Here is a 26435-nt window from a genome sequence, read left to right as displayed (position 1 = left end):
CCTACCTATTTAAAAATACATAAATAATATAACACTCTTAGGCTTTCAGCGCAAACTCCCAGCTTCCTGGGCTTTCTTTGGCTTGTGGCCAGCCTGTGCTGCCAGTGAATACTTTATCAGAAGCCCTTGCTTTTCCCTGATCTCCCACTTTGGCACATTAACACTCTTGACTCCTCCCACCAAAACCCCCTTTTCAGGCGTGGGTGGCAGCGGAGGGCCGGGGAGGCCCGCCACAAGGTGGCGCTCTCTGCCGACCGCGGTTCGGTGGGTAGAAGGTCTGTCCTCCCCCGGCACCTGGGGTCAGGGTCAGGGGCCTCCGCGGAGCGGGAGCTCGCCTCCCCACCCCCGGCACTCCTCAGCTTAATCCTACACCTAAACCAAGAAATCGAGAGATTGGGAAGTTAGGAATTCTATCCCCGCCACTCCACCATTTGGCCCATCACATGTCAGCCAGGCAGGTGTAGACTTTCAGAACTCGGGAGGTGCCTGCCCCCCTCCTTTGGGTCTCAGGGAGAGCACAGGTGTGAGTGCCAATGCACAGAAGCCTCGTGTCCTTCCCTGTCTGACAAATCCATTTCAGCCAAGAAACCCCAGGACTGGGCTCTGTGGGAGAGTGGACAAGGGGACACTCTGACGACCTGGGATCACCCTGGGCTCCTGGCAGGGGCACTAGGGACTGGGCTGCTGCAAGCTCTTCACATAAGGTGCCATCTACCCCCGCCCCCCGCCGCCCATTTGTATCCGTTTATCAAATACCAGCAACCCAACCTGGTAGAGAAGTTCTTAATTCAAACAGCTGCCTTGTCTACCAGAAGAAAAATAATTGGGCCTTTGCTCAAGCTCTGGCCCCAGACCCAAGGCCTCCTCGCCCTATGCACCCATGGTCTTGTGTGTGTACCTGTCCTCTCCTTCCAGGCCAGCTGCCGTCCTACCGCTTTGACCTCACCTGGCCAAAGGCTCTGGTCAAAAGCAGCCTGGTCAGTGCCTGAGACAAAGGGAGGGCTCCCTGGCCTGAGGGCACGGAGCCCTCCAAGAGGGAAAAGTGGGAGAGTGACACGGCAAAGCACAAGGTCAGCCACGGGCAGACAGACATACCCTCGAGATACCCTCCCTTCCCTGGGGGCTGGTCCACACCTTGGGAGTGACCCCTCTGTGAGCCCGGGGTCTAGCACTGGGAAGGCTGACTGGGAATACTTGTTAAATGGACACAGGCTGATCTTCCCGGAGCCTAGTCTGACGCTGGAGTGAGTCCATATTTAGCGGTCCTGGTCTGATGGAACACACCTAAGCAGCAGGTGGGAGGCAGGGACGCAGCCCCGGGCCTGGGCAGGGGATCCAGATCAGGACAGGCTGTGTCCAGAAACCAAAGCCTCGCTGGCACAGGGTGGAGCTGCCAGTGGCTGGCCCTCCCTGGGTGCTGGCTGCCTGGTGAGATCCCATAGGGGGCAGGAGTGCCCGGGGATGAGAGTCCCTTTGTTCAGCCTGCCTCCCCCAACTGCATCATTCCTCGGCCATAAAAGAGGCCTCATATTACAAAGCTGAGGGCTCATCCTGAGCAGGGAGCCCTGGAAGACAGTGCCCCTAGGAGGCCTTTCGGGGCCACTGGCCTCTCCACCACCTCTGCCTGGCTGCCCCCTAAGGGAACCGCCAGAGAGCACTGGTGGCCCACCCTTCCATGGGGCACCCATAGCACCTGCTGCCACAGAAAGATGTGCTGGAGGGAAGGAGGGAGGGAGGGCGGGAGGAGGGAGAGGAAGCCTCCCCAGTCCTCCTCCTCAGCTCTCCCCCCCAACCCCCGACAAAGAGGGATCAGTGGAGTAAAATCAAACGAGCTTTAATACCAATATAGTCTCTCTTTTAAATACCATGTTCCCCAGGACAGGGGGCAGGGGCAGGCTCTTGGCAAGAAGAATGGAAAAGAAACGTGGAACAAAATGGAATGGATCGCCCGGGCCTGCTCCCACCCTGCCCGGGGCCCTTGTCACAGGGCCCGGGTTGCCCATGGGGCTAGGGGAGGGGACAGCAGCTTCCTCTGGTCCAGTTATCGCAGGGGCCCCGGGGTGGGCTCCCCTCCCCTCCACAGCCCCAAAACTCTTCTCAGAATTATTTCTGCCCTTCAGCCCAGCAGAGCCTGGGCCTCTCGGATCCGGGAGGCGCCACTGCCTAAAGGGGAATGCCGCTAAGGCCTGGGGGCGGGACGGCGGAATGCCACCGGCCAGACCTGACCCTCTCAGTAACTGCTCTGATGGCCCGTGAGGATGTAGAGGTTGCTGTGAGCCCCGGGGTTGTCGGTGGGAATGCTCTCAAGGATGATATCTCTGGAGGGGAGACAGAACCGGAGGTGAGCAAGGCAGGGGCCTGAGGCCTGTGCGCATGTCCATACAGCCTCAGGGGCCTCTAAAGGGGAGGCGCCCCGTCTTACCTGTGGGCCCCGAGCACTCGAAAGATCCTTGTCTCGTCTGTGATCTCCTGAGTCACCTGGGAAGGAAAGGGACTCTGAGGCCACCCCAGCAGGTCTTCTCCTAAGAGGTGGGGACAGATAGGTCAGGGGAGGCCAGGTTCCCGGGTTCCGCTCACCTCGTTGGTGTCCAGGCTTCGGCCTTGCATACCGTGGCTCCAGAAGGCCAGCACGCTGTCCTGCAGGCACACTAGGGGGAATCCAGCTGCCATGAGCCCTGCACCTGCCCTGAGGACACTGGGGCTCCCCCAGCCACGCCCTGGGCCCACACCTGGGCCACAGAGGTCCTCACAGACCGCGGTGGCCCTTGAGAGGGGCTGCGGCACCTGCCTCCTCGTCCCACCCCCAGCCCCAGGCCCCTGGGCCACACCACCTGCTCCAGGCTGGGGATATCCGCCCCCCCCACCCTGTCGTCATCTGTCACTCACCCACAGTCTCAATGGGGAAGTCAAAGGTCAGCACAGGCGCCAGTGTGGCCGTGGGCTCACCCAGAAGGTTCACAATCCTCACGCAGCCTGCGCAGGGAGAGGGCTGGTGGTAGGTGGGGACCAGGTGGTTCCCTTCTGGGGGGGCAGACCCCCACTCACAAGGCTTCCCTCGCCTCCCCTAACCCCCTCCACTGCCCCCAACCCTGACCTCAGGGGCACTCACGGTCAAAGCAGACTAGGACTGTGTCCCTGTCCACCTGGATCACCTGCTGGGCTGTGCCCGGGAGCCCCTCTGCAGGCAGACAAGGGAGACACGGCCTGGCTGAGCCACCAGCCCCGCTCTGGCCCCAAGAGGAAGACGTGGCGGACAGCTAGAGCCAGCTGTCCCCACAACCACACTTCAACCCCCCAGCAGCCCCACTGGGTTCCCGCACGGCACGGCTGGGGAACTGAGGCTCAGAGTAGCAAAGTGGCCCGCCTGCAGGCGCACAGAGGCAGGGGTGAGTCCCAGGGAGCCGGGGGGGGGGGGGGGACGGGGGCGGGGAGGAGGGCAGGGTGTCTGGAGTCAGGAGAAGCACGCCGTGTGACTCCATCACTGTGGGACCACAAATCTCTGAGCCTCCGTTCCCTCATTTGTAACACAGGCATGACGATGCCTACCTCGCGGGCCGTCGTGAGGCCTAAGAATGACACAGCTCGTGTCTGAGGCCCCTGCAGCGGTGGGTTTTCTTAGCTGCTGAGCCCTTTGGTCTAATGCAATCTTTTACGGAAGCCCCGCTGAAGGGAGGCTGGTCTCCGTGGAGCCACACGCTGCAGGGGACACGCAATCTCTCTCTCTCGCCAACTGTCTAGCTCTCTGTCCCACACACACACACACACACACACACACACACACACACACACACAAAGGGCCCTCCCGCTCACCAGGTGGTACGAGGACGTCAGGCGTCAGACCGGCCTCCAGGGGCAGGACATGGAACAGAACTCGGCAGCCGGGCCCCTCGGGGCCCTCAGCCCCCACACACACCTGCGGCAGCTCCTTCCCGTCCAGTACCAGTGGCTCCAGCATCCCCGCCGGGCTGGGCAAGGGGCTGGAGAAGTTCTGGGGGCGGCAGGGGTGCTCAGGTCTCGCCCCAGGCCCACCACCCCCACCCCGGGGGCGGGGGGGGGGGGAGCCCGCGGCCTCACCCGCCCGCCCCACACCTTCAGCAGCAGGAACTTCTGCAGCGGCTCGTACCACTGCAGCAGGAGGAGGCTGGCGGGCAGGGCGGCCAGCAGGAAGGTGCTGCCCGTGTAGGGGTTCCGCACTGTGAGAGAGGCGGGCAGTGGGTCCCGGGCTGTGCCCGTGACCCCAGCCCTCCCCGGCCCCACCCGGCCCAGCTCTTACCCACACGACACTGTAGGCAGCCTTTGGTGTCTGGGATCTTGGTGGACAGGGCAAAGCGCCTGCAGGGGCGACAACCAGGACACGTGTCATGGGTGCCATCCGTGGCCGAGGCCCCACGGAGCCCTGAGAAATGGGGACTATCGCTTTCCTGCCCCTGGAGGTGAGAAGCCGAAGCTCAGAGAGGCAGAGCAATGTGCCTGGGTGACGCAGCTGTGGAGGGCACAGGAGCAGAAGCCGGCCCCGTGGCTCTAGCACCCACCTCCACAGCCTGCAGTGTCTCTGTTCAGTCCACGGGTTTGGATCACAGGAGTACCTTTCACTGTGCAACTTTGGGCAAGTCACGTAACCTCCCCCCTGCCTCAACTTCCACATCCGTAGAATGGTGGGGGGGGGGGGGCGGGTAACAGTGGCACCGACCTCAGAGGGTCACAGTAAGGATTAAATGAGTTAATACAGGGGCACCTGGATGGCTCAGTCGGTTGAGCGTCCGACTCTTGATTTTGGCTCCTAGGGTTGTGGGATCGAGCCCCGCGTCAGGTTCCACGCTGAGCATAGAGCCTCCCTCCCTCCCTCCCTCTCTCTCTCTCTCTCTCTCTCCCCCCCCCCGCCTCTGCTCCTCTCCCTCCATCATACTCTCTCTCTAATTTAAAAAACAAAAACAAAAAACAAGTGAATACAGGAGAAGGGTTTACCGCAGAGCCTGGCACTCAGAATACTCTCACAAAGGGCTTTCATTCTGAATTCTTACTTTCTCTCCTATTTCCAGTCATCGAAAATCCTTTTCAGGTGAAAGAAAGGTATACATGAAGAAATGAATGGAGAAACGAGAGTGTGGAGGGGTGGGGAGCTGCTGGAGACTCCAGCCCTGCTAGGCTGCCAGAGCACTCACGGCAGTCCCCACTACACATGTCCTGTGTCACAGAAAGGCAGGGAGGCCCGGGGAGATTAAGACTTGCAAGAAAACCGCAAACAAACGGCTGGGCCTGCCCTCTCCCTGCCCTGCCCTCCTCCCTCCCCCCCCCCCCCCCCCACTGCCTCAGCTGAAGCTACACCAACAGGGACCAGCAGGGGGGGGCCTGCCTTGGAGGCAGGGGAGAGGTGGAGTCTTTGCTCTGCTTACCGGCTGTCCCCCAAGCCCTCAGGGGACCTTCTGAGCCTGTTTCTTCCTCTGGGGGACAGGGCTACATGTCCGCAGCCCTGCCACCTTCTCCCAGCGGCCCGTCTAGGCCCTCTGCCAGCAGGGGGACCCCGCCGAGGCGGCCCGTGCCCGTCTCTCCCCGTCCCTCTGTCCTCACTCTACTCTCTTCCCCAACCGGCCTTTGGATGGGACAGAGGCGCATATTTTTGTTTTGTTTTCTTTTCTGCAGACAACTCTGGCTCTCTGCTCTTTACGTTCGAAGTGGACACTGCGATTCTGTAGTTTCCCAGACACACACCCAAAGCTGCCAGGGACTCACTGGTGTGCTGACAGGCCTGTTTCCTGCAGGTCCTGGGACAAAGCAGAGGTTTGCTGGGGGACTGAGCTCAGGAAGTCCTAGGGCCACAGGGCTCCAGATGCCGTGTGAGTGAGCTTGCTCCAGGAAGGGCCGGCGCCCCGGGCTTCCCAGCTGGGCGTAGCCACTGGCCTGTCCCTACCGGCTCCCGCCATCCACCTGGGCAGGGGGACGTCTAAGCCCACAGCCCAGACCCCTCCTCGAATTCAGTCTCACCTAGCCCACGGCCAACGAAGGCCCCGCTTACGCACCTTAAACGCCACGTGACAAACTGAGTCCTGCTCCAGCCACGCCTGATGACGGCTCTATTCACCCAGGCCAACAACCCTGAACTCCTCCCTGACTCCTCTTTCTCTCCCATCCACCAACTGTCGGGAAATCCTGCTGATTCAACTTCCAAAATGAAATCCGAACCTAGCCGCTTTTCAGCTCCTTCCCTTCTACCCGGGCCCACGCTGCCACCGTCACCTCTCACCTGATGATCACAATAACCTCCGGACAGGCTTCCCTGCTTTCCCCTCACCCCTTCAATCTTTCCTCAGCACAGCGGCTAGAGGGATCGCCTGAAAACCTCAGTCCGTGTGACTCTTCTGCAGTGGCGCTCAGGCTGCTCTGAGTCAAAACCAAAAGCCTCACTGTGGCTACCGGGCCCTCCCAGATCATCTTCCCCACGCTCCATCCATCTGGCTACACCAGTCTCCTTGCCTTCCTCAAACAGGCCGGGCCTGTTCCTGCCCCAGGGCCTTTGCACTGCCCCCACCCCCACCCTGAGATGCTTTCCCCAGAGGTAACAACAAGGCTTGCTCTGAGCCTCTACTCACATGGCCTTCCTGACCACCCTGTTTAAAACCCCAATCCAGGCCCCACCCCTCCTGGCCCTCCTTATCCCTGCTCTTCTGCATGTACTACCTTCCCCTCTGTGCACCCCAGAGCACCTTTCTTACGTCGGTCGTTTGCTGTCGGTCTCCCGTGACGAGAAAGTCTGGGGAAGAGGAGAGAACCCTAGTTCACAGAGTCCCCCAGGCACATACTAGGTACTCAGTGGATACTCGCTGAATGACTAAAAAGGGACTCTGTCTCAGACGTCCCCCTGGACACCTCATAAAACACACGACATCAGCCGCTCCCCTGAGGTCTCCCGGTCCCTCCTTCTCCCTCCTGCTCACTCCAGTCAGGCCCCAGATCCCGTCAGCCCCACTTTCTGAAGAGGGTTCAAGTCTGTCCGCCCTGCAGCCTAAGCCCCACTGCCTCAGGCCACAGCGCAGCCCTCCTCTCCAAGTGCCTTCTCGCCGGCCGCCCCCTCCGATCCATTGTTGCCGCCGTCGGCACAGCCGGCAGATGGCTCTAGCCTTCATCGGTCTGACGGGCCCCTCTCTCTTGACCCCTAGGACTAGGAGACAGCACGTGACCCCGGCCTGGCCCCCCCCCCCCCCTCCCCGAGCTCCTCATCCCATGGCCACAGCCACAGGCTCATAAGTGGGCATGAACCTAAGCTAGACCAAAGAGAACTGGTCCCCGGACTTTGTGGGAATTTCTTGGAAGCAGGGATTCTAGCACCGTAGGGCTGTTAGCTAATGCAACGCTGGCCTGGAACCGTGGGCATCCATCAGAGGAGAGGAAAGCCTACCTGAGAACGAAGGGGACAGAGGACAGCAGAGCCAAGAGACGCGGGCAGATTTCTGGCGAGGCCATGGAAGCCTGGATCCAGCTGGACCTGAAGCTAACCCTTCTCCTGAACTTGCAGTCACGTGAACCACTAACCGCCCTTCCGTGCTTAAGTCAGTGAGTTGCCTTGCCCGCTACGGAAAGAGTCCTGATCGACATACAGAGGGATCCTTCTAAAATGCTCGCGGTGCCGCGGCCAGTTGAACCAAACCCAGATCCTGGGCCTGGCCTCGAAGGCAGGGCTCTGCCAGCCATGCAGCTTCCTCTCGGGCTGCTCCCCCAGGTCACCCACGTGCATTGGCACGTTCTCTCCCCCCCCCCGCCAAAGGCGGTTCTCTAATTCATCTGCCTGGAAACCCACTGGGCACTTTCCGACTGCAGGCCCTCGTGTGGCTGGCCCCTCAGAGGCCCCTGCGCCCCTCCTGGCTCTCCCTCTGGGTCACTGAGGGGGGTCAGGGGCTGACTGTCAAAGATGCATTTGGTTTGTTGTCTCCAAGCCCTGCCTACGACCAGGCACACAGCAACTGTGCCCCACCCTAACAACCACAGCTGCCACACTGTGGTCCCCTTGCTTTCCAACAGGCCTGAGGGCAAGGGAAGGGGGCACGGACGCTGATGGACGAGGAAACTGGGCTCAGAGAGGCAAAGTGACACGCCTGAGGTCACCAGTCCCGTGCAGGGCCCTATTCGACCCTGACTCTGCCCCTCTGCCTCCCCCCGCTGCCCACCCCGCTGCACCCCCCCGGGTCCCCGACCTGGGGATGATGCGCTGCGTGAGGCGGTTGGTGGGGATGGAGAGGGGAACCTGTTGCTGTAGTCGTCGCTGCTCAAACAGGCCCGGGAGGTCATGCGCCCAGATGTGCGTGGATTTCCCTGCCGGGGAGGGACAGAGGGGCTCAGAGAGTGTCGGCGGGCAGGGTGCAGGCCCCGGGCCCTGCCCGCCCCGCCCCGCCCCGCCCCGTACCTGAGAGTGACAGCAGCACGTTGTTCACGCAGTAGAGCCAGGTGCAGCGGTGTGAGATCAGCTAGGGGCCGCAGAGCGGACAGACGGACAGACGGACGGGGAGTCAGCCCCCCAAGCCCCCCCAAGGCCCTCTCCCCTCCAAAGCCAGCCGGGCCTCACCTTCTCCAGTGTATCCTCGTGCAGTTCATGCAGGTTGAGGGTGTAGATGCCTTCCTCGGCCCCCACCACCAGAAACTGGTCTGCGGGTTTGGGTACAGGGTCAGAGGTCAGTCACGCCCCCTGGCCCAAGCTGCGGGGTCCCAGGCTCCTGCTTCCTCCCTGCCCCAGCCTACCGCGGGTGACAGGGTGAATCCAGGTGACCGCAGCGTGGATCCGCAGGGGGCAGCCATTGAAGACCTTGGAGAAGCAGGCGCCCATCTGGGGAGAAGGCAGGAGGCTGGTGAAGAAGATGGGGGGAGAGGGGGCAGCCGGCAGGGGGGCTTCAGGGTGGCAGGGCCGCGGGACCGACACTTACATGCACCTTGGGGGTGGGGGGGAGCCCGTGGCAGGATGATCTCTGGAAGGGAGGGAAGAAGTCAGGGCCGAGGCGACAGCCCCAGCCTCCCAGCCTCCCAGCCCGTCTGGAGCACCCCCTCACCTCAGGATCGTCCCTGTGCTTCATGGTGGCCCAGGCAGTGGGGAGCAGTGGGGGGCTGTTAGGGCCTGGGAGAGGTGGGGGTGGGGTTCCTGCAGGCACAGAAGGGCTGTGAATTCCAGCTCTAGCCCCGCCCTGAGCCTATCTCCTGGTCCCCCAGGCTCGGACTCACCCAGGGGGCTGGACAGAGGGTCTTCAGCTGGAGGCTCAGCAGGGGGTGGCCCCAAGAAGGGGGCCCGCTTGATGGTTCCCATGGCATCGTCTGGGGAGTCCAGCTCCTGGCAGGAGAGTCAGGGGACCGAGCCTGGCTGCTAGGGGGTCACCGGTAACCCACCCCCACTGCACCCTCTCCGGCCCTCCCCCACTCCATACCTGGAGTTCTGAGGCTGGTCGGATGGTCAGGCTCCTGTCGGGGACGAACCAGAGGGACATAAGGCGTGAGATGTGACCAGGCCCCGGGTCCAGCTGCCCCCCCACCCTTTCGAGCCCAGCCCCTCACCTTTCCTCCAGGGCCTCCTCGACTGACTGTAGCAGGCTCCTGGGCAGGAGGGGATGAGGTCAGAGGCCAGCCTTTTCTGCTGCCCCTCCCCCTTCCCTGTAGCCTCCCTCTCCCTCACTCACCCACTCAGCTCCTCCTTTCCCAGCAGCGTCCACTCCTCCTCCCACTGCGGGGAAACCGAGTCAGAAAGACCAAAAGAGAGTCAGAGACAAGAGAGGCAATGTGGGCGGGTGATGGAGAGACTGTGGGAAGGACAGGACGCACAGACAGAAAATGACACGGAAACAGGCGAGAGAATTGTGAGCGAGGGGGACAGCGAGAGGCAGAGAAACTACGCAAGAGGAGGACTGACAGCCAGAGAAGGGGACGGAGAGGCGCAAGGGCAAGAGGTAGAGTCGGACGACCAGGCTCGGATGCAGACGCGGCAGAGAGCTGGAGGAGAGGCTCGGGGTCTGTGACAGGCCCGCGTGTTAGAAAGGCATGGTCCCTGTGCCCGGGAAGCAGTCCCCCTCCCCCTGCACCGCCTTCGCTGTCCTGGGTGGGACAAGCCTGCTTGCACAGGGCTTTCCACGGCCAGAGGACCAGGCTGCTGCTGCTTCAGGAATCTGAGACGCCCCCCGTCCTGCACCCCTGCCATGCCCCCCCCCCCCCCCCCGCAACAGACCCTCACCGGCTCGTTCAGTGGGTCCGTTTCCTTCCTGCGCGGGGCACCAAATTTCACCTGGTGAACTGGGGGGGCCCAGGGTACCCGAGTTAGGAAGGTGGGCTCCCGACCGACCCCGACACTCACACCAAATGCCCACACCCAGCCCCCCACCCCACCAAATCCACAGACACAGTCCTCCCAGCAGACTCACACTGGATCTCTGAGGGGGTCCTCTCGGCCGGGCCGTGCTGACCCCGGGAGTGAATGGTGTCTGGGAACACGTCATAAGCCTAAGAGAGAACGCAAACAGCCGACACACACACCCAGCCTGGAAGCGCTCTCTGCACACGGATGGGTTTTGTTTTCACAACCCTCTGAGACGATCCCAAGATTAAATGGCACCCTCGTTTTCAAAGATGAGAAAACCGACCCAGACAGGCAAGTGGCTGGCCAAAGATCACACGGGTCAGGTCAGCCTGAACCAAGGGTGGGGAATTTATCAGGTGGGAGGTATGGGGGGGGGGGTGGGGGCAAGATGGGCCCAGGGAAGACTTCGAATGGGCGGGCTTGCCTGGAGGAAAGTTCTCGGTGCTGGCAACATTTAAGTTAAAGGGCCCTGACTCATACCGCCTCCACACTTCTTACCACCCGGCCAGGCCAGGACCCATTCCCCAGCTCTGCTCACTCACCTCGAGATCACAGTCCTCAGGGGAAGGGGTTCCGAGGTGGGGGTCATTGGCTTTGTCCAGCAGCTGTGTGAGGAGAGCCCGAGGGAGCTGCTGGGTTGTGAACGGGTGCTGCAAGATTGAGGGGGGCACAGGTTGGTTCCTGACCTCCAGGGCCCTGCTTTCAAGCATCCAGGCTCCTGCCCTGCCCCTGCCTCCCACCTGCAGAAGCTTCTCTGCCGTTGGCCTCTTCTTGGGGTTCTTGGTCAAGGCTAGCTTGAGGAAGTGGTGGAAATTCTGGGTCCTAGTGGGCACAAGAGCCCCCCCGCCCCCAGACCCAGGTTAGCCCTCACGTGCAGCATCCTGCCAGCTGCCCCCTGCCACCGCTCCAGAGGAGGGAGTCTGCTCTAGGAAAGAGCCGGCCTGAGGCCAAGGGCGGCTGGCCTAAGCAATGCTGCGTCGTGACACGGCAGCGCCCCCCATCATTAACCGTCTGCCCTTCCTCCCGACCCAGGCTGGGTCCCCCGACCCAGAGGCAGGGCTCAAGCCCCTCCGGCAGATGGTCCACAAAGGCTGAGAGGGCAGGGCTCCGCAGGCTGTGCCCTGGGAGTTGGCAGAAGGCTCTCCGCCCCCATGGAGACTGCTGGAAAGGAGGCCCCAGCAGGGGGTGTGGGCCCTCACCAGCGAGTCTTGTCTCGCAGCCTGGGCGGCTGGAAGCTACTCTTCGACATGAGCATCAGGGCCCTGTGGAGAGCACGAGGTCAGGGGACGAGGTCAGCAGGGCCCTCGAGGTCAGGCGAGGGGCAAGTAAGTGTTCAGCGGACCTCATGGGGTGCAGATGGAAAAGAGGGGGCTGCAGCTCGCCCAGCTCGATGGCGGTGATGCCCAGGGCCCAGACGTCACATAGCTCGTTGTAGCCTCCTTTGCGTTCCACGGCGGCCACCTCCGGGGCCATCCTAGAGGCAGGGTCACAGATGGGATGGCCAGGTGCCCCACCTGTGGCGCCCGCCCCCCTCCCCCACCCCCCCCAGCCCAAGGCACAGCCTCACCAGTAAGGAGTCCCAATGAAAGATCTCCTCTTAGCCACAGATGCTGTCAGCTCGCCTGCCACCCCAAAGTCGGCTGCGGGGAGAGAGAGCTACTCCCATCCGCCCACTGGCTACCACTCCCCACCCACCTCCAGGGCTCAGGCTCGGAATGCACCTGAAGGGTTCAGAGAGCAGGTGGCCCAGGTTCAGCCACAACTGCCACAGGTCCGAGGCAAGGCCAGGTCCCCCTCCGGGAGGGGTCAACCACCTTCTATCCCTGACCGAGTGCACGGTCCCAGGTTAGAATCCATAAAGACCCAACCACATCCAACTTCTGGCAGGGAAGGAGGGCTCGTCTACTGTCTCAACGGGGAAACCGAGGGTTAAGTAGTAAAGTGACTTGCTCAAGGACACCCAGCACCTGAACGCAGACTCTAAGCCTCCACGAGCTCCCACAGAACCCTCACCCTGATTGTTTCCCCGGGGTACTGACCCAGCTTGACATCTCCCTGGAGGGTGAGGAGAAGATTGGCTCCCTGTGGGAATGGAGGAGAGAGAATCCCGTCTGGTGCCCCCAAGAGCCTCCTCCTGCCTCCCACGATGCCCTGGGCCAGACCCCTACCTTGATGTCTCTGTGGATCTTCCCCTGAGAATGCAAGTGGTGTAGCCCCTGGGGACAAAAAGGAGCTCCTGAGAGCAGCCACCCAGCACTATCCCACCTCTCCTGAACCCCCTCTCAGGACTGGGGCCCCCCACCCAAGCAGCTTCCTCCTCCCCTCTCCCCAAACAGGAAGTGGCTGAGCCAAGAGGGAAATGTGCTGCTTCCGGCAACAGGGCTGGGGCCCCTTTCCCCCCAGGACCCACAGCCCCTCGGGCCAGCCCTGCCTGAAGTACTCCACCCACCCCCGCAGTCCCCCCCCCCCCCACAGGGCAGCCAGTCTCCCTGCCCGTAACTCCTGGGGACTAGGAACGTGAACAGCCTTATGGGCCCAGCTACCTTCAGTGCCTCCCGGCAGACATAGGCAATCTGTCGTTCCTCCAGGGGCCCGGTGGCTGAAATGGAAGGGGTGAAGGCTGGCATGGAGGTCTGGAGGAGATGCTGACCTTGCCAGGCCACCCTGTGTGGGGGAAGCAGCAGGCACTGCTGGGTGAAAGAGGTGTTGTCCTTATCCCCTCCCTGTACAGTCTGGGATTCAGAGCCCAGAAAAGGACACCATTTCTGTCAAGGTCACACAGCCAGTTAGGAGTGGAGAAGGGCCTAGCTCCAGGACCCCAGCTCTCCTCTCCTGCCCCATGTTGGGGAAGAGGGAGTTGGGGAAAGGCTTGTGGCCCTCTGGGGCCTGGAGTCCTGGCCCTCACCGTGGTATATCTCCTGCAGGGACCCCCCTCCGCAGAACTCCATGCAGATCCACAAGCGGTCATTCCTGCGAGGGCACAGAACCTGGGTGAGCACGTGGCAGGGCCACATGGGGGCTGCCTGAGGGTAGGCAAGGGGATAAAACAGCCTCACCTGAGGTAGCTGCCAATGTAGGCCACCACATTGGGGTGACGGCACTCACGCAGGATGGTGATTTCCTGCTGGAGGGAGCTGGTGTCGTCCCCTGGGGAGCACAGGGCATCATGGGGGGAGGGCGCATGGGGCTTGCTCTAACTCGGTGCCCTCATCTGCAAAATGGGCATATCCGGGCCAGACAGATCCCAAGTGACAGCACCTCCCGGGGCCTGTCTCTCAGGGGGTCAACTCTCAGCGCCACCAGGCGCTATGCCCTCCCACCAGCGCAGAGGCCCTGCCTCCAGGCCCTCACCTGGGTCTACCTTGACTATCTTGACCGCGGCCAGTTCGGACGTGACCGTGTCTCGGGCCTGCAGGGGCGGAGGAGGTGAAGCAGGATGAGGAGGGGGCGGGGCTGGGGGCTGGATCCCGCGGTAGTGCGCAGAGCCTGCACCCTCCTCGCCGCTCTCCCGCCCGTCCGGTTGCCCGGCGCACCTTGTAGACGTCGCCATAGGTCCCGGCCCCCACGCGCTGCAGCAGCTCGAAGCGGTCCCGCGGATCCTGCAGCGACACGTCCCGCAGCAGCGCCATTGCCCGGCGCCGGGCGGGCCGGCGGGCGGGCGGTCGTGAGCTGCGGAGCCGCGGAGCCGGCGCGGGGCGGCGCGGGGCGGGGTGGGGCGGGGCAGCACCGCCGGGGCGGGCGCGGGTGGCTCCGAGGCCGAGGAGGCGGGGCCGGGGGCCGGGGCGGGGCCAGAGGGGGATGCCCCGCCGCCCCACCGGGAGGCGGCGCCCGCGGGACAGGCACTCCGAGGCGAGGGGAAGCCCCGAGGCCGGGCGGAGCCGACCGGGGCCGAGGGATCAGGCCAGCGGCATCTCCTCCCTTCCCCCCTCCTGCCCCCCCCCCCGCCCTCCCCGCCCGGTTCCCCTGCTCCCTACAGGTGGGGAGCCCGAAGGCCAGAAGGCAGTGGGGAGAGGGGGCACTCCTCATCCCACCCGCGCCGCCCGCAATTCCCCAGATGAAACACGGACGTGTACTTTTTTTTTTTTTTACAAAATGTATTCATCTTCCTTGAAACTGAAAAATAAATCTATGTACAAAACAGGAAGAGATCAGGCTCCCCTCACCCACTCGCAAACCCCTGCAGATTTCCTCCAGAGTCCCTTGAGGCGGGCTGGACCTCGGGGAGGTTCCCAGAGGGTCGGAAAGAGGTCTGCTCTGATCTGCGGCCAGTTTGGTCAGGAAGGGGGCGGGGCTCAGGATTCACAGGCCGGAGACTGCGTCTCGTGTCCCAGACTCGCAGGATAGAGGGGAAGAAGCTAGAATTTCCAAACTCTGAAAGTTGAAATTCTTTTGGGTGTGTGGGGGGGGGGGGGGGGGCGGGGTGGGGGGGGGGTTGGGTTCCCAAGGGATGGAATCCTGAAGCGCGGAAATGTACTACTAGAGGCTGAGCCGAGTCCCAGGTCTCCGGGTTGGAGGCGGGTCCTGTGCTTCTTGGGTGTAGGGCTGGGAGCAACCGGGAGCAACCCTGGTCTGGCCTAAGGTTAGAGCCTCGGTTCTGAGGTGGGGCCTGTTTCCAGTGCTTGGACCTTTAAGGATTAATGATGGAGCTCAAAGTGAGGTTCCCATTGGCCGTCTGGGATTCTGGGGGATGGGATCTATATTCCAATGGCGGGCAGAGCCCTGGAGTAGTCTGTACTCCGAGAACTTGCAGCCTGGGTTCCGGGTGGGGGTGGGGCTCGGAGGACCGGCTTAGGCCACCTCGCCCCCCCCCCCCCCCCCCCGCGGAGGCAGGGCTCAGGGGGAGGGGAGGGGGGGTGTCTGGTGTGGGGCCTCCCTCCGGGACTGAACGCCCCCTTCCCCCCCCCACAAGGAGGGTTGACAGGGAGTCTGGGGTGGCTCAGAGGCCTTTGCGCTGGCGCTTGAGGAAGGAAAGAGTGTAGTCGCTAGGTGTAGACACCTTCTGCTTCTTCATCTGCACTTGCGACTGCGCCGTGAGCTGCAGCTTGATGGCGCTCGAGTTGATCTTGGTGGCCACCAGCAGCTCCTTCATGCCCTTCATCTTCTCGCTCTGGAAAGTGAGCACCGGCCCCTCGGGTGGTGGCGACGCTGCGGGCGCAGGGGCTGGAGCCGCACTGCCTCCTTCTGGGCCGCGGGCAGTGCCCGGGACTGTCCCTGGGGGTTTCCGCGGGGGTCCCGACGTCGCACCCTGGCCGGAGCCCGGGCCCTTGTCCAGCGCCGGTTTCTTAGGCGGCGGCGGCTCCTCTGGCTTGGACTCACGCCGCGGGCCTCGCCGCCGTCCTTCCCGGGCTTCCTCGCCCCACAGCTCTTCCGCCTCCGCCGCCTCGGCCTCGCGGCTCACTATGCGCACCTTCTGCCGCACCTGGGCAGGGAGGAACGCGGAGGGGAGGTTGCAGGCCAGTGGCCGGAACCCCAGGCCCAGCCTCGGCCATCGCGTCACCGGGCCTCAGTCTCATCTGCACCCAAAGGGGACAAGCAAACCCTCTTCAGGACCTCAAAGGTTCTGACTCGGTGGCTGCCGTCCCCCCCGACCTCTCCCAGCATCCCCGTGCAGCTCCCCCTCACCTGCCCCTCAAATCGGCCTAGGGACTGCACGAGGAAGGTGGCCCAGCCCACGTGCAGCACGGGCGTGGGGCTGCCCTCTTCCCATTTGCAGATGCCATCATAGAATCGCAGCAGGTGGGCGAAGCACTCTGGATCCTGGAGGGCGGAACTCTGGCTCTGGGCACCCTGGGCACGGGGAAAGGAGGGCACAGGTCAGACCCACTTCATCACCCCTTATCACAGGGCATGGTCGGGGACCCCTGCTTGGGCAAAGAGCCCTGGCTTCAAACGAGGAGAGCATAGGGGAAAAGAACTCTTAGAATCTCTTTCCTTTTATAAAACCAGTCCTTAGCCAGGGTGTGGGGGGAGAAACATCCCTTCCCTATATCCCACCCCCTCAATTGAATGAGGGGCACTGGCCATGAAAGAGATGGGCTTCCACCCCATTTACCTGAAGCCACAGGGGTAGAAACCCCTAAAATACCCCCAGTTCCCTCACACCCGGGCCCAGGACCTCAGCTACTGCAGAAGAGAATGTAGCTCCCCGTGCTGGGCCACCTCCCCCTCGCGGGCCCGTCCCATGCAGCAGTCCCCGGGTCCTGTGACGGGCAGCCCTGCTCAGGTGGCCAAGGGAACACAGGCCAGAGCTCTTAGCTCTTCACCTGGGTCTGCTCCCCCGGCCGCTCCTCGCCGGCCTCCAGCAGGCTAGCTGCCTCCTTCAGCAGGTTGGGGATGACATCATTAGCTACTTCGAAGAACTCCTTGTAGATCTCCTCGTCCTCGCGGCAGTAGTTGTAGCTGTAGAGCAGGAGGGCACGGTGGGGTCTTGGTCATGGCAGGGACCCCCGGGGACCTGGTGAGCGGTTGGGGTCTTTACCCGGAAATGGTGGTATCTGTGTCAGCCCAGAGCAAGAGGAAGAGGAAGGAGGGGGGTCACGGGCTGGGGGGGGGGGTGCAGATTCTATTGCTGGATGTCAGTGGTTGGAAATCGGGAGGACAGGGGAGGCAGGGAAAGGTGTGAGGTGCTCATCAGAGGTCCCAGCCTCCCGGGTGATGGTGGCCTTGGCTGCCTGGGGACTGGTTGGAAAGCGGATAGGGCTTGGGACCCAGGCCTCACTCCTGAATGAGGCGGGTTGGAAATGAGGCAGAAGGGGACGAAAGGCCGGGCTGAGGCCCTGTCGGGGGATCCTCACTCCTGGATGACAGTGGCCGTGTCAGCCCAGGCCTGCAGGGCTTCGCGCACGTTGCGGTTGCGACAGTGGTAGCCAGCCAGGTACATGTAGGGGTAGATGTGCTCATCCCGGTAGTAGGTCTTGGCCGAGGCAATGCCCTGGGGACAGAGCAGAAGGATCTCAGAGAGGCAGCCCCAGTTGCCCTGGATGGCACAGATCCTTTTGGGTCACACCCGGAAGGAACAATAGGAAGATCCCAGAGAGTTCCACCTCCGATCTCCCTTCCACCACCTTCTATCCTCTCTACCAGATGCTCCTCCCTAGAGTCTGCAGGACTGCCTGCTGAGGCCTGGGTCACACTGTGGTGGGCAGGGACGCTCACAGAACTGGGCCTAGGAAAAGGGAGGGGCCCGCCCTCCAAGCTCCGGGCACATCCATTTTCCCAGGCTTCCCACACACTCCTACACACACACCAAAGCCTTCTAAGCCCGGCCCAACGTCCGTCCTGTGCCCCGCCCCCACAGAATTAACACCCCCTCCTCAGTGCTCCCACCACATGTGACCTCTGTTACGCTCTAGGACAACGAGAGGCAGCAGAAAAAGCAGGGCTTAAGGAAGAAACTCGGGCCCTATCACCCCCAGGCCGGGAACCCAGAACACCCCTCAGAGAGCCCGGACTGCACCGAATATGCACGTAATAAACACAAAATGGGGAACGGATGGGTGACCGCCCCCAGTACACACAAAGTTCCTCTCTCCTCACCCACCACCTCCCAGTCCCCAGGGAGAAGGGGACCCCAGCCGCTGCTGGGCTTCCCTTCTGTACCCTCCTGAGACGTCCCCACCTTGTGGTAGAGGGTGAGTGGGTCTGGTCGGCCAGGGGTGGGTTCCAGTTCCTCCAGATCTGCCAGGTTCCCCAGCGCCATGGGGTACCTGGGAAAGGGTCATGAGTCCAGGCTGCCTCCCAGCCCCCTGAGGCCCAGCCTGGCCACTTTCCCCTACTGACCTTTCCAGATGTCCCAGGTCGTAGAGCAGCCAGAGCAGCTTCTAAGGGCCGAAGAGGAGAGGTGTGAGCTTGGGGGGCGGGGTGAGGAGGGCCTCAGTCTACCAGGCAGATGTGACTTCCAGCAGGGACCTCCCACCAGGTGGGAGGCAGCCCCTTCTTGGGGCCGAAGCCCTTTCGTGTCTCCGTTCTACTCTCCCAAGAGCCCCGGGGAAGGCCAGGCCCGGAAGTGTCAACCCGTGTCACCAAAGGGGAAGCTGGAGCTGAGGAAGGGGAGGGCAGGTGCCCCCGCCCGAGGCCCCACGGGCTGCCCTCACCTGCTGCAGCTGCAGCAGTTCCAGGGAGTCGGTGTGCAGGTCAATGGAAGGGTTGATGGCACACACCATAAATGCCACCTCCATCTTGCGGTCGCAGCGCATGTACGATCCTTTCAGGTACAGCCAGCTCTTGGGAGAGGACAAGACCAGATGTCTCGTGATGGCTCACCGGTGCCTACTCCCGGGACCGACGGCCAGAAATGGGGCGCTCCCCTTCGTGGCATACACAGGTGGTGACAGGCAGAGGGGAGTACGGCCCGAGAGAGCGGAGCCTCTCGGGGGGGCTTGGGCGAGGAGAGCGTGAAGGGGAGGGGGTGGGGACAGTACCCGCTCGGCCACACCCGCGTTGACCGTCTGGCCCCTGCGATCCTCGTTGCCCTTGCCATGCCAGGTGACCTCAGCTGTCTGTTCTCCGTTGGGCCCAAACACTACCCAGGCGTGGTCCTCAGACAGGGCGAGGTGGACATCCCGGAGACCCAGAGCCTGGCAGGCCCCCACCACGGCAAAGGCCACACCAGAACTGTCCAGTTTAGTGCCTGTGGAAGGGGAAGTAATGAAAGAGGGTCCTCTGAGGTCTGCCCCGGTGGGGGTGGGGGGTGGGGGGGGGAAGGGGAGGCGGGGGGAAGGGGCCACGCAGTGATGCACGCTCCCCCACCTCCAAGCCTGTGCACAAATCTTAGATGCTTCTGCCCATCAATTCTCAATCCCTTTCCTCCTATGTGTTCGAAGCCTTCCCCTCGCCCCCCCTTACATCCCCCAGTAAGAGAGCTTCTTGGCTTTCACATAGCTCCACCCAGCCTTTGAGCTGGTTCCTTCTCCTTCTCTGCACCCGTTATGATAATTCAGGGGTTTCCTTGTTTTATTGTGCCTATTGGGTTAAAACAGGGACAGCAAAAACAAGACCCTCTGGCCGATGTTCTTTCTTCCCACCCCCACTGGTAGATATTCCTAATCTCTCTCTGTATTCTTCCTGCTTGGCTCAAAAGCAGCCACCGGTCCCTTCTCAACATGGCACTCCAGGACCCGACTGCCAGTCAACTGGGCCTGGAGCAAAGACGAGAGTTCTTTGCGAGCCCTGAGGGTTAAGCTTCTTGAGGTGAAGGCCCTCCCTCATCTGTTCGCTTTCACTTAAGCGTCTCAGATGGACCAAGATGTAGGCTCCTCACTCTCCAAATCCGCTGCTGCCCTTCGCGCCTCACACTGAGCTGAGGGACTCGTGCAGCTGCTCAATGGCAGGGGTGGGGGTGCTGAGGAGGCCGAGGGTGGATTCATGCCTGGAGAGCAAGCGGCTGGGGTCCAGTCCCAGCCCTGCTGTTCTGTGGCACGCCATTTCCCTTGTCTGGGCTTTAGTTTCCCTAGCTGCACACAGGGTAGTAATAACACCCGCCCCACCTCCCAAGGCTTACAGGTCTTAAAGGGCTCTGCAAACCATACAGGGCCGTGAAGAGGTGGGCTAAGGTTCCCAGGTGAGACGGGATCCTGGCCCTTTGCCACCTGTCGGGCTCCAACCTGTGATGAAGCTGAAGAGGGACTGGATGTGGGCCCGATCCTTGAAGTAGGAGCGGCTGAGGCTGTTCCAGATGACATCGGAGACCTTCTTCACCAGTTCTCGGCTGGAGACACCCCCCTCTCGCGGGTAGAGAGACAGGTCGACGGCGCCACGGATCTGGGCGGTGAAGCGGGCATACAGCGCGGCGATGATGGACAGGTCGGCCACGGGGAAGTAGGTAAGGCCGCCAGGAGGGTCGGGCGCGGGGCTGGGCTGGAAGGTGAGCTCGGGCACATTGGTGGGGATGACGCGGTTGACAGCTAGGAAATGCTCCACGAAGCCCAGTACCAAGGACAGGAGCACCAGGTCCGGTTCCTCTCGGCCCAGCTCGGCAGCGAACAGGCGCACCACGTCGTCGATGGAGCGCAGCGGGAACAGCGTCTTCTGGGCGGCCTTCAGCCCCATGGCGGCGGGCCTCGGCCTGCGGGAGAGAAGGAGGAGGGAGGGTCGGGCTACACGACCGGGGAGCCCCCTCCCAGGCTCGGCTAAGGTTCCACACCCCCACCTCGTACACTCTCTTACTTCCCCGCCCCCCTGGCCCTCCGCTCATTTGTTTCCCCTCTTCCGTCGGAGACCCCCTCAGCTGAGGCTGGAAGGGCCTCCTCGTCCCCCACAACCCCAGGAGCCGCGGCCCCGATGGGTGTGCGCCCCTAAAACCCCGCTGAGCACCCTCCACGGCCGCCCCGCCCCCTCCCTACGACCGTACCCCCGGGCACCCAGAGTCCGTCCGGAGGGCGCCCCTAGCCCAAGCCCCCCAAATGCCAAGAAGAGTCCTGGCCTGGGTCCCCCGCGCCCACCTCCGCGCTTACATCCCACACAAGGCACCACGGCGCCCGCCGCCTGGAGCCTGCTGGGAAATGGAGTTCCGCCCCTTGGGCCGCACGGCCTGCCGGGAAGTGGAGTCCCGGGCCCTCTCCCGGCCCCGCCGCGTCTTGAAATGGTGGCCGGGCCGGGCGGTCCGCAGTGGTTTATGGGAGTGGTAGTCCCGCCGCTCCGGGCTCCCCGGAGGTAGGTGAAGAGTGGAGCCTGCGCCACCCCCCTGAGATCCTCAGGGATTGGTCACTCCATTTCACGCCCTCCAGGTAGGCCGTGGAACCGCGGTGCATTCTGGGAGATGTAGTCCGGGGCGTGACCAGGCGTTCCTCAGGCGGTCGCTGCGCTGAGGTTGTCACGTGTCGTCAAGATGCGAGGAAAACCGGTACTTTGAAATACTGACACGGAGTCCTGTGTGTCGAGCCACTTTAGTTGAATTTTTATCAGTATGCATCAACACGAAAATGTGTGTCCTCGATGTCTAGCAATTCTTCCCTAGCTCTGCTCTTTACTTTTTATTTTTAAATGTTTATCTATCTTTGAGAGGGAGAGACGGACAGAGCACGAGTGGGGGGAGAAGCAGAGACAGAGGGAGACACACAACATGAAGCAGGCTCCAGGCCCCTAACTGTCAGCACAGAGCCCGATGCTGGGCTCGAACCCACGAACTGTGAGATCATGACCTGAGCTGAAGTCGGATACTTAGCCGACTGAGCCACCCAGTTCTGCTCTTGAGAAACTGTAACACATCTGCCAAGAAGAACATCTAAAGCACCATTATCGTTATTTGTCATAGGGCAAAAGAAGAGTGAGGTTGCTGGATGCATCCCAAAATAGATCTTCAGAGCAGATCGTTGAGGGAAAATACTACAGAACAATAGGGATGATAAGATAATATTTGTATTAAGAACATTTTAAAACTAAAAAAAAAAGAAAGAAAGAACATTTTAAAACTTCAAAACAATACTAATTCCTCCAGAGTCATCCGTGAATCTTTCTTATTCATTCAGCAAACAGATTTTTGGTGCCTGTGGGCCAGGCACTCAGTCCTAGGCACCGGCTATGTAGCAGTGAGTAAAACAGATCAAATTCCTGCCCGACTTCACCTCTGTGGGTATTTCCCCCCCGAATCCATAAGCTTAGCCTAATCGTGAGAAAACATCTGGCAAATCCAGACTGAGGGACATTCTACAAAATACCTGACCAGTACTCTTCAAAAGTGTCAAAGTCATCGGGGCACCTGGGTGGCTCAGTCGGTTGAGCTTTCCACTTCGGCTCGGGTCATGATCTCACGGTCTGTGAGTTCGAGCCCCGCGTCGGGCTCTGTGCTGACAGCTTGGAGCCTGCTTGGGAGTCTCTCTTCCCTCCCTTGTTCTCTGCCCCTCCCCTACTCTCTCTCTCTCAAAATAAACACTTAAAAAAAACACACACACACAAAACGGGCACCCGGGAACCCTACTGGTGAAATTTTAAATAAAGTCTATAGCTTCCTTCATGGTTTTTATCAGTTAGGTTTGACCGATGCGTCTCGATTGTGGCAGAGGTTAACATTAGGCGGAGCTGGGCCAAGAGTGGCTGGGGATGACGTCACCACTGATTGAGTTCTGGGATACTTCGTCATACGGAGATTAGGAGACCAGGAGGAACCAGCAGAGGAGATTGGCCAGACAGGTAGGAAGCGAACCAGACCAGCAGCTGTGCAGAAGACCGTGCACCGAGGCAGAGGTGGGGACTGACAGTGTTAGACGCCGTTCGTAGGTCAGCAAGCTGAGCCCGCCAAGACTGACTGGATTTGGCTCAGGGCAAACTCCTGAAGGCCACACGAAGAGCAGTTTGGGGAGCAAAAGCCTGAAGTTACTGGGCTTAAGAAAAACGAGAGGAAAGAAATTGGAGACGGTGCCAATCCTCAACTCTTTCAGGGAGCTTTGTGGCACAGACAGGAGAAAAACAAGATGGCAGCCGGGGGGGGGGGTGGGGAGGGAAGGGGGTCAAAGGAGGGTGTTGTGTCATCGTTGTCTTTGTTATACGTAACCAGTATTTTTTTTTTTTTAAATAACTTATTGTCAAGTTAGCTAACATCCAGGGTGGGCAGTGTAGTCTTGGCTTCGGGAGTGGATTCCCATGATTCATCACTTACGTACAACACCCAGCGCTCATCCCCACAAGTGTCCTCCTCAGTGCCCATCACCATTTTCCCCACCCTCCCACCCCCATCAACCCTCAGTGTGTTCTCTCTTTCTGTTAAAATATTTTTTTAAAGTTTATTTGTTTTGAGAGAGACAGAGACAGCATGAGGGGGGGGAGGGGCAGAGAGAGAGGGAGAGAGAGAGAATCCTAAGCAGGCCCCGTGCTGTCAGCACAGAGCCTGACGCGGGGCTCAAACCCCCAAGACCGTGAGATCATGACCTGAGCCGAAACCAAGAGTCGGCTGCTTAACTGACTGAGCCACCCAGGTGTCCCTGTTCTCTTTTATTATTAAAATTTTTTTCAACGTTTTTTATTTATTTTTGGGACAGAGAGAGACAGAGCATGAACGGGGGAGGGGCAGAGAGAGAGGGAGACACAGAATCGGAAACAGGCTCCAGGCTCCGAGCCATCAGCCCAGAGCCTGACGCGGGGCTTGAACTCACAGACCGCGAGATCGTGACCTGGCTGAAGTCGGACGCTTAACCGACTGCGCCACCCAGGCGCCCCCCCCTGTTCTCTGTCTTTAAGAGCCTTTTATGGTTTGCCTCCCTCCCTGTTTGTAACTTATTTTTCCTTCCCTTCCCCTATGGTCTTCTGTTAAGTTTCTCAAATTCCACATATGAGTGAAAACATATGTTATCTGTTTTTTTCTGACCGGCTTTCTTCACTCAGCATGATACCTTCCAGTTCCATCACGTTGTCGCAAATGGAAAGATTTCATCATTTTTCATCACCGAGTAGTATTCCATTTTATATATATGCCACATCTTTACCCATTCACCAGTTGATGGACATTTGGGCTCTTTCCAGAAGTCGGCTATTGTTGAAAGCGCTGCTATAAACATTGGGGTACGTGTGCCCCTACGAATCAGCACTCCTGTATCCTCTGGATAAATTCCTAGGAGTGCAATTGCCGAGTCATAGGGTAGTTCTATTTTTAATTTTTTGAGGGACCTCCACACTGTTTTCCAGAGCGGCCGCACCAGTTTGCATTCCCACCAACAGTGCAAGAGGGTTCCCGTTTCTCCGCATCCTCGCCAGCGTCTGTTGTTTCCTAAGTGGTTCATTTTAGCCACTCTGACCCGCGTGAGGTGGTATCTCAGTGTGGTTTTGATTTGTCTTTCCCTGATGATGAGTGACGTTGAGCATCTTTTCATGTGTCAGTTGGCCATCCGGATGTCTTCTTTGGAAAAGTGTCCATTCATGTCTTCTGCCCCTTTCTTCACTGGATTATTTGGTTTTCGGGGGTGGAGTTTGGTAAGTTCTTTACAGATTTTTTGCAACGAACGCTTTATCCCATATGTCGTTTGCAAACATCCTCTCCCATTCGTCGGTTGTCTTTCAGTTTTGTCGATTGTTTCCCTTGCTGTGAAGAAGCTTTTTATCTTGACGAGGTCCCAATAGGTCCTTTTGTGGTGTTGTTCTTTAAGAGGAGGGAATTGCAGGACGTGTTCTGATGGTCCTGAGGCAGGAGTGAGACAGGGAGCCAGGTGTGAGCGTGAGGGCACAGAGGGCAAGAGCTTCCCGCCAAGGGCATGAAGGGTCCCGAGGCTCTCACTTGATTTCCACCGATGGAAGCAAGGAGGCTGGCGGAGGGTGGTCCCTCTTGATGTCTGCCAGTACATATGTACAGATCTATATGGCACCCATCGCCATAACCTAACCTTATGGGGAGAAGGGAGAGAGTCAAAAGGGAACTCACCTCTAATTTACAAAAAAAAAACAAAAAAAAAAAAAAAACAAGTATTGTAATTAAAATTGATTTAAAATAGCATCAGCTATGTAATATTCTTTTTTAAAATATTCTTTATTTTTGAGAGAGAGAGAGCGTGAATTGGTGGGGGAGGGCAGAGACTGAGGGGGACAGAGGCTCCAAAGCGGGCTCTGCACTGACAGCAGTGAGCCCGACGTGGGGCTCGAACTCACGAACCATAGTCGGACACTCAACTGACCGAGCCTCCCAGGTGCCCCATCTAGGTAATATTCTTGACAAAAAAGTTAAATATGAATTTCAGGGGGAACCATCAGACAGATGGAAATCACAGGCCGTCGTACAAAATAACTGGCCTGGACCCTTAAGAGAATGTTAATATCAGGGAGGCAACAAAAACAAGGCGGCCAGTTGCTCCTCCTTAAAGGAAATTGAGCCTGGACGACCAAATGCAACATGTGATCCAGAATTAAATCCTCGATTTTTTGAAAAGTCCATAAAGAACATTTATGCCACGGTTGTACCATGAACCGAGCGGCTTAAACAACAGAAATGTCTTGTCTGTCCTTCTGGAGTTTGCACGGCTGAGGTCAAGGTATGGGTAGGGCTGCTTCCCTCTGAGGCTGTGAGGGGAATCCGGTCCAGACCTCTCCCCGGCTGCTGGGGGTTTGCTGGCAACCTTTGGGGGTCCTCGGCTTGTGGAAACATCACCCTGATCTCTGCCTGCATCATCACGTGGTCCTCTCCCTGTGTGTGTGTGTGTCTGTGCCCAAGCTTCCCCTTTTTTAATTAGAAAAGTTTGTATTTTAAATAAACTCTGTGTTCAATGTTGGGCTCAAATTCACAACCCCAAGATCAAGAGTTGTACACTCTAGGGGCGCCTAGGTGGCTTCGTCAGTTAAGCGTCCGACTTTGGCTCAGGTCATGATCTCACAGTCCGTGAGTTCGAGCCCCACGTCAGGCTCTGTGCTGACAGCTCGGAGCCTGGAGCCTGCTTCGGATTCTGTCTCCCTCTCTCTCTCTCTGTTCCTCCCCTCTCTCACACTGTCATTCTCTCTCTGTCTCTGTCTCTCTCTCAAAAGTAAAGATTAAAAAAAAAAAAAAAAGAATTGCATACTTTACTGCCTGAGCCAGCTAGGCAGCCCCAGCTTCCCCCCTTTTATTATTCAAAAAATGTTTTTTTAACGTTTTTTCATTTTTTGAGAGAAAGAGAGAGAGTGCGAGTGGGGGAGGAGCAGAGAGAGAGAGGGAGACACAGAATCCAAAGCAGACTCTAGGCTCTGAGCTGTCAGCACAGAGCCTGATGCGGGGCTCGAACTCACGAGCTGCAAGATCATGACTTGGGCCGAAGTCAGACGCCCAACCGACCGAGCCACTCAGGCGCCCCTAAGCTCCCCTCTTTTTAAAGGATACCAGTCATGTCGGATCAGTGCCCACCTTGATGAACTATTTTAACTCATTACATCTTCAATGACTGTATTTCATAGGAAGGTCATGTATGGAGGTATTAGGGGTTAGGACTTCAACATATGAATCTGGGGGGATCACAGTATATCCCATAACAGATTGTCATTAGATGGTATTGTATCAATATGAAAACTCTTGAGACGGTAACAGTGGCTTCTGGTGGTTCCTTATTTTTAAGAGATGTCCCTGAAGTATTTAGGTTCAAGACGTCTGTAACTCACTTTCAAATGGTAGCATAATACGTTATGTACGTGTATATATGTAGATATTGTTAGATATGGAGGTAAAGCAGAG

At 59.7% G+C, this 26435-nt stretch overlaps 2 protein-coding genes across 5 annotated transcripts; both read right to left on the bottom strand.

Annotated features, from left to right (window-relative positions):
* Positions 1-1818: 1818 nt before the first annotated feature.
* On the bottom strand, positions 1819-14362 carry MAP4K2 (mitogen-activated protein kinase kinase kinase kinase 2). 2 transcript variants are annotated; one of them, XM_078433644.2, is made up of 32 exons: positions 13855-14362; positions 13683-13730; positions 13378-13468; positions 13227-13291; positions 12865-12920; positions 12490-12537; positions 12361-12403; positions 11889-11961; positions 11664-11795; positions 11521-11583; positions 11062-11143; positions 10864-10971; positions 10386-10464; positions 10199-10257; positions 9651-9694; positions 9529-9567; positions 9402-9435; positions 9202-9307; positions 9033-9121; positions 8910-8951; positions 8728-8812; positions 8555-8634; positions 8396-8456; positions 8187-8304; positions 4274-4332; positions 4090-4193; positions 3811-3988; positions 3110-3178; positions 2887-2973; positions 2578-2648; positions 2423-2478; positions 1819-2318 (listed from the first exon to the last, which is right to left on the bottom strand). In XM_078433644.2, exons 1-32 carry the CDS (start codon positions 14345-14347, stop codon positions 2231-2233), a joined length of 2850 nt encoding a protein of 949 aa, XP_078289770.1. In that variant the 5' UTR covers positions 14348-14362; the 3' UTR covers positions 1819-2230. The 2 variants fall into 2 exon arrangements, with proteins under 2 accessions (XP_078289770.1, XP_078289771.1); XM_078433645.2 differs by having other exon boundaries at positions 13673-13730; positions 13855-14040.
* Positions 14363-14725: 363 nt separating this feature from the next.
* MEN1 (menin 1) lies at positions 14726-20877 on the bottom strand. Of its 3 annotated transcripts, none has more exons than XM_060628721.3 (10): positions 20773-20877; positions 19924-20384; positions 18742-18950; positions 18415-18543; positions 18101-18141; positions 17940-18027; positions 17116-17252; positions 16585-16720; positions 15944-16108; positions 14726-15740 (listed from the first exon to the last, which is right to left on the bottom strand). In XM_060628721.3, coding segments are annotated over exons 1-10 (1851 nt in total). In that variant the 5' UTR covers positions 20775-20877; the 3' UTR covers positions 14726-15257. The 3 variants fall into 3 exon arrangements, with proteins under 3 accessions (XP_060484704.1, XP_060484706.1, XP_060484707.1); XM_060628723.3 differs by having other exon boundaries at positions 20761-20871; XM_060628724.3 differs by having other exon boundaries at positions 20670-20773.
* Between the last annotated feature and the right edge of the window lie 5558 nt (positions 20878-26435).

The sequence above is a fragment of the Panthera onca genome, chromosome D1 (genome assembly GCF_046562875.1).
Source record: "Panthera onca isolate mPanOnc1 chromosome D1, mPanOnc1 haplotype 2, whole genome shotgun sequence".
Taxonomy (NCBI): domain Eukaryota; kingdom Metazoa; phylum Chordata; class Mammalia; order Carnivora; family Felidae; genus Panthera; species Panthera onca.
The sequence above is the reverse complement of the archived record's forward strand: the minus strand, read 5'-3'. Positions and strand labels throughout refer to the sequence as shown.